At 36.3% G+C, this 7,047-nt stretch overlaps 1 protein-coding gene across 1 annotated transcript; it reads right to left on the bottom strand.

The window, feature by feature from the left end:
* Positions 1-1,929: 1,929 nt before the first annotated feature.
* On the bottom strand, positions 1,930-2,535 carry LOC111882321 (uncharacterized). The gene has a single exon (XM_023878679.1). The coding sequence runs from the start codon at positions 2,533-2,535 to the stop codon at positions 1,930-1,932; it is 606 nt and encodes a 201-aa protein (XP_023734447.1).
* Positions 2,536-7,047: the final 4,512 nt, after the last annotated feature.

The following is a 7,047-nucleotide window of genomic DNA, read 5'->3' as shown; positions in this document are numbered from 1 at the left end:
AAGAATGAAGCCTAAACTAGCATACAAAATTTAACATATGAATCATAAAATTAGTTAGAAAGTCACCTCTTGATCTAGCTAGTAAGACTTTGGCCTTGTGAGAACTTAGCACCCCAAGTGTTGTGCCTCAAATAAGTCACAAACACCAATAAACAACTAAATGGATATGAGAGAGGCTAAGGAGACTCAAAATTGACTTCTCTTCTTGGAATGCAAGTAGTGGTCAATTTTAGGACTTAGCAAAAAATATACATATATATATATATATATATACACACACACACACACATATATATATATATATATATATATATATGTGTGTGTGTGTGTGTGTGTGTGTGTCTATGTCTGTGTGTGTGTGTAGAATATCAAAGGTCATGTGTAACCCGAATCCATAAACATTAGACCATTATCCATCCATTTGATTTGGATAAATGCTTCATGGATTAACCTATAAGCCCATCACAAATCAAACCATGGATCATTAGCCCAACTCATATGTTTCAACTTAGTTAGTCTCTTTTTATCACTTAATTAATTCTCAATTAATTCTTGATCAATACTAATTATATAATATGATTTCTCAATTAATACATTATACTTATAGTATATTGATAAATGATAATAACCTCTTACTCAAATATCCATCCATCAAATTGTTCTGGTGAAGGCAACCCGAAATGGACCATGCTACTATCGGGTCAAGTACATACCAATTATATTTATGGGCTTAGACACCTAATCGAACAGTCCTTATAACGCATAAATTGAAAACTATGTTTCTAGATATCTCGGAAGAGTAATATAAATCTATTAAATTATCCCAAATCTTTTGTAGTAGCTCAAAATTATGATCTTCAAACCTTGTGACCAAAGTCCATTTCTCATGATCGGATTTAGCTCACCTTATGCAAGCTTCCTTCTTTCTATTAGCTCCTTTAATATCATCAAAATGTGATCATCATACCATGTATTACGAGTTTATAAATAGTAAATTATAAAACAATGGATTTAGATATTGGATGTACCTAAAGTATAGTGACACGACTTGATTTTAACTATCTCTAAGATCTTTTAGATATTTTGGGTAACTTCATTTCCAATGTCCCTTTCATTGGAAGTAGAAACAAACAGTCTCTTTGTGGTTAACACATGGAACGATCCCAGAACTAGCCTCTCTCTTTACCATATGATCAAACGGTTTGATCTTGGACAACCCCTTTCCATTGGGAATAGTAATCTGTCACAACCCCGAACCAGACGGCTGAAATGTCCGGGGGCAGGTGACTTTATCTTGTAATATCATAACATTGTATATAAATGAATCAAACAAAATATCATCACTATACATTCAATAATACAACACACATGGTTTACATCATTGTATTTGTTCACAAATTACATTCCAAAATATTAATTGTATGCTGAAACAACAATACAACACAAGTCAACATTTTCCTGACGACCGACCTGTCTACCGTTTCCCTGAGAATACAAGTTATTTGAAAAACATCAACATATATAATGTTGGTGAGTTTATAAGCATGTTTTTATGAAAAACTTTGTAACATTTTGTTAACACTGGAAAATCTGATATTTTCTGTAGAAGTGCTTTGAGCGTTTTTTTTGAAATCTTATATTAAAGCATGTGTTTTTCGGTTGGGGTCGAGATCTGCAGTACCGGGAGGTGTACCCCTTGCGGTTGCAGTTGGTGCGCAAAATTTCTCTGAACTCGCCATTATGGTGGTAGTTTCATTTGTTACATTTCGGTAAGGTTCCTAAGTAAGGCTTGGTAGTAATTTGCGAAGATGAGGCTGGAGCAGCTAAGGATGGTGCAACTTGAGCGGTATCAGTGTGGACTGCTACGATTTGCTGCTTTTTAGAGGATCCCTAGTGTTGTCGCTCTTTTCGTTTATTTTCCCCATTCTTCTAGTTATTCCCTTCCTTCTTGGCCTTAGTCTCAGCAATTTTGGTACCTTTCTCGTTGTCGAGATCATAAAGCTTTTGAGCTACCCGTTTTGCATTGTCAAAAGTCTCAAGGTTTGCTGCAATCATGTTTCCTTGAAGTGGAGGTGTTAGCCCCCAAATGAACTGTTTGATCTTCTTTCCCTCTGAAGTGATCATACCCGGGCACAGAAGTGCTAACTCACTGAATCTGGAAATGTAAGCCTCGATGCCTGAGTTTTCCACTGTGAGGTTCCATAACTCTTTTTCTTGTTTCTGTACTTCACCATGGGGACAATACTCTACCATCAACATCTCCTTAAGTTCTTCCCAAGGCATAGCGTTTGCGACCGGCAAAGTCATGGCCTTTATATGAACATCCCACCAGGATAGGGCTTGGTCAACAAATGTGCAGGCTGCGAACTTCACATTGCTTTCTTCCAAACATTCGCAGATTTCAAAGACAGACTTGGTCTTTTCAATCCAATGCTTCGCCGATTCCATTGAATGTTCGGGGTTTTGCATTAGAGAATTCTTTCTAAGTGCAACTTTCGTAGTCCCTTGATTCATTCCCGGATTGGAGCTTCCCATTAAATGACCATTTATGTCACCATTGTTTCCATTATGAATATGAGCCAATGTTTCGGTGACCGCAGCCGATATTGCTGCCTGGAATGCAGCAGAGTTTACCTATGGCGGAGGTGGCGGTGATGGCGGTGCCGTGTTGTTGTTTCTACATATCGGTTTTTTAGGCATCTTCTGTCATGGAATAGAAAGGTGGTGAGTATATAGCAGTGTGTCGTTTTGAGTTACCTCGACATATAGTGGTTTCGGTGGTTCGTTTGTGCATATAAGTAAATTCATACGATATCATGAAATAAGGATAATAGAGCACATACCAGATAACAACATCACAAATAAAACATAGAACCATTTCATTAATGATAAACTTCATATTAAAATACATTAAAATTCGCATTTGTAAGGCGTATAGTACATAGAGAGAATATAATTTGTCATCATAACGTCTCTATGAATAGTGTAGTCACTTAATCATAGAGTTAGTCCTACATACAATAGTACATGAAAAGAGAGAGAGAGTCCTATGATAGGGGTGGTGATACTCAGATGCCGAAGTGACGCACCAGAAGTTCGGCCAATTCACTCATCTCATAAGTGATCTCATCCTTCTTTTGCTCTTCTCGAACCGCCCTAGCTTTGGCCGTAAAGAGTTGTTGCTTTAGGTTGGGTACTTCTTCCTCTAGAGAGCGTGTACGGTCAGTAGTGCTCCCCTGCACTGAGTGGTGGTCTGGTATGATTCCCAAAGGATATAGTTCACTAGGGGTTTCCTTAATGTCTTCTCCTTTATTTGACTCCTCGTCAGATTCGCTATCCTCATAGCCCAGTTCCATATACTCTTCGGCTCTTGCTTTTGGATTTTCTTCTTGAACAATTTTTGGTTCTCCTTCAATCCATCAATTGGATACTATGTCCTGGTAGTAGAGGTCGCCTTGAGGAATTTCAGCCATGGTGCCTGTGCAAAAATGGAGGCGTGAGAAGCATGTAGAAAGTGTATGTGCGATGGGTATATGATATCCCAAAATGCTCCTATAGTATTTTAATTGTTTGTGTTTGGGTTCCTTAAAACGTTTTGGATACGAGGTTGGTAAGTTTCCGGATTCATTGTCCACCATGATCACTCCCAAACACATGTTGGTCATATTTTGAATAAATATAGTTGATCAGGCTATAGCTATCCCTAGTACGACTACATAACTGTCCGGGTTTAACCGCGATGTTCAGTTCCTCCAAAGACTTTTATTGTTTCTTATCGTGACAAATCCCTAAAATACATACATATGTATGTATTTTATTTTTGTTCAGAGTATTTTAGTCCCAATGTATTTATAGTTGCATAACTTGTATTATTAGATATGCCAGTTCACTATAAACATTGCTCTGATACCAATCTGTCACACCCCCGAACCAGATGTCAGAAACGTCCGGGGGCGGGTGACTTCATCTTGCAATATCATCACAGTGTATATAGATGAATCAAAGACAACATCATCACCATACATTCAATAATACAACATACAGGCTTTACATCATTGTATTCGTTCACAAATTACATTCCAAAATATTAAATGTATGTTGAAACAACAACACAACACAAGTCTACATTTTCGTGACGGCCGACTTGTCTACCGTGTCCCAGAGAATACAAGCCATTTTGAAAAACGTCAACATATATAATGGTGGTGAGTTCAAAAGCATGTTTATATGAAAAACTTTGTAACATTTTTTTAACACAAGAAAATCTGATATTTTATGTAGAAATGGTTTGAGAGTTTTGTTTCAAATCTTATATTAAAGCATGTGTGTTCCGGTTTTGACAGTGTATAAAAAGAGAGTTGCATAAAAAATTATATTTTCTGTTGTTTGTAAACTGCGGTGTGTAGTATGTAGTTTACAGAAAATCCAATATTTTTTGTTTGTAAAAGAGCTGTAATCTTAAACCATAAGATCCGAGTATTGTATAAAATGTATAGTTTGTACAATGTATCAATAGTATAGTATGTGTATTCCATAAATTTATTGTGTTATTAATCTCTATGTGAGTCGTTATAACCATGCATGATGTGACTGTTATGCCTGTCATGACGTTCTTCAGGCGTCGCTTGTTTAAAGTAGCATGTTTGTCACCCTAGACTGGCCTAGTCTAGCTGTCGAGAACAGCTCAGGTTAGGGCGTCAATCCTATATAGATCTATACACAAACTCTCACTCTCCCTCTAGGAGACTCTGGTTATAACTGTTGGAATAGTTTCTAAGCCCGTAACTATATTTGGTATGTATTTGACCCGGTTATGCATGGTCCTTTTGGGTTGCCTTCTCCAAAGCAACTTGACAAGGTAATTTAAGGAGAAAGAGAGAGTATTATGATTTATTAATGTATTATAAGAATAATATATTAAAGGAGAAATCATATTTATTTAATTAGTATTGGTCATAAATTAATTAGGAATTAATTTGGTGGTCAAAAGAGATTAATTAAATGAAGGGGTATAAACTGTCAAATGTATGATAGTTGAGTTTTGGGTTAAGGAAACCTAATGGGCTTAATAAGGAACGAAATTATGATGGGTATCCATCATATTTTCGTCCAAGGGACTTATTCCTGAAGGTTCCATGGGCTGCTTGGTGACTAAGCTGTCCATTAGGGTTTAGAGTGAAACCCTAGTAACCTGTAAGTATAAATATGACCCCTAGGGCATGAATTCGGCCACCACTTGATTCTAAGAGTACCCTAGGCCGATTTCTAGCCTCTCTCTCCCTCTCTCATACTGCCTTCTTGCTTGTGGGGTTTGTGAACCATTAGAGGAGTTGCATTTGTGACTCTAGGATCAAAGGAAGAAGATATACAAGATCTAAGCCAACCATTGAAGAGGTAAACATCTAGATCTGATTCTATATGTTATTTTTGTTGTTTATATGCTAGATTAGGGTTTGTAAGTCTTGGAATCAAAGCATGTTCAATAGTGAAACCTAGATCTAAGCATTAGGGTTTGTATGAGCACATAGGAAGGTTTCTTATGCATAAAACCCATCAGTGGTATCAGAGCTTTGATTGGTTTCAATTGTATGTGATGCTTAACTGCTTTAATTGCTGAAAAAAATGATTTTTGGTCCCTGCCCGACTCAACTCGGCGAGTCAGTACCTGGACTTGGCGAGTTCGCCCCTACTCGGCGAGTCCAAGCCTGACTCGGCGAATCAGTTCGTCAGAATTAGGGTTTTTCGGGTTTTTGGCTGCTGTTTTGACTTGGACTTTATGCTTAATTGTTTTATGAAGTTAAAATCCGAATTTTATCTATATTAAGTGTTTATCCTTGCCAAAAGAATAGATAATTTCAAATCTTTTAAATATTAGTTATTTATGTGATAAATATGGATTATTTAAAAATTATTTGGTAATTATCTAATGACTAAAATTAAGATTAGGTCATATATAGATAATTATGAAATTAATTGGTTAATTTGAATTATTTGTTATTTGATCCCTTATGTTTTGAAAAGTTCAAAACTTGCCCTCAAGTTTTGAAATTTGAATTTTGTAATTAAAATTTTAATTTTGAATAATTTAAATTTCAAACCCTTAGAATTTTTTACAAGTTTAAAATTCAACCCTATACTATTATATATTATTACAAGCTATATATATATATATATATATATATATATATATATATATATATATATATATGTATAACTTTAAATGCTAGTCTTACCGTTAGTAGGCCTCATTCACGAAGCCGGTCTATAAGGTGGGTATAAGGTTGCTGCCTATAAAATGGCGCTTAATGGGTGTACACTCACACCTACCGCTTGCTTGAATGGTGGAGGGTCGTTAGCCGAACGGGTAGGATAGGGCAACCCTCTCCTCATTAAAAGTATAATGTTGATCATAAAGTAACTACATGTTTTACAAATTCCCATTCCTAGTTACTTTAGGGTAAAATGTGAAAATGATGCTAATCCATGGAATTACACTTCGTACCCTTGTCAAACGTTGATGGAGCGTGTGTGGTTAACCGGCACATCAATTTGGGGATGACATTGGTAGCGAAGGGTGACTCGATGTTTGTCATAGATCAATGGAGCGTGTGTGGTTTACCGGCACATTGATTAGGTGATAGGGACATTGAGTGCACCATGTTGATTCGCATGGTTATTCACAAATTTGTTTGCGATCCTCGGCATCCCAGTCGCAAATTTGAAATGCATATCGAGATTTAAACATGCCATTGAAAAGTTCAATGAATCTCAAAGATCTAGGAGTTTTCAATACATTTAAAACCTAAATTGTTTTTTCGTTTTTCATGGTGAGAATTAGTGAATCGTCATTCACTTACCTTCAAATTATTTACTTTTAGAGTACGGCATCCCTTTCTAAGTTGTAAATAATGTTGTTGGATCCTAGCCCTAATTTCTCATTTGGGTGTTTAATTAGGGATTCATTTCTAATCAAACCTTGTTCCTTTTCTTTTTCAGATGTCTGCAAACAACAACAACAAAGCTTCTGGGTCATTCTCGTTGATGAAC

Source organism: Lactuca sativa, chromosome 3, assembly GCF_002870075.4.
Source record: "Lactuca sativa cultivar Salinas chromosome 3, Lsat_Salinas_v11, whole genome shotgun sequence".
Classification (NCBI taxonomy): domain Eukaryota; kingdom Viridiplantae; phylum Streptophyta; class Magnoliopsida; order Asterales; family Asteraceae; genus Lactuca; species Lactuca sativa.
This window is presented reverse-complemented; position numbering and strand designations above follow the sequence as displayed.

Coding starts and splice junctions, on each gene's coding strand:
- LOC111882321 (XM_023878679.1), bottom strand. CDS start 2,535: ATGGGAAGCTCCAATCCGGGAATGAATCAAGGGACTACGAAAGTTGCA.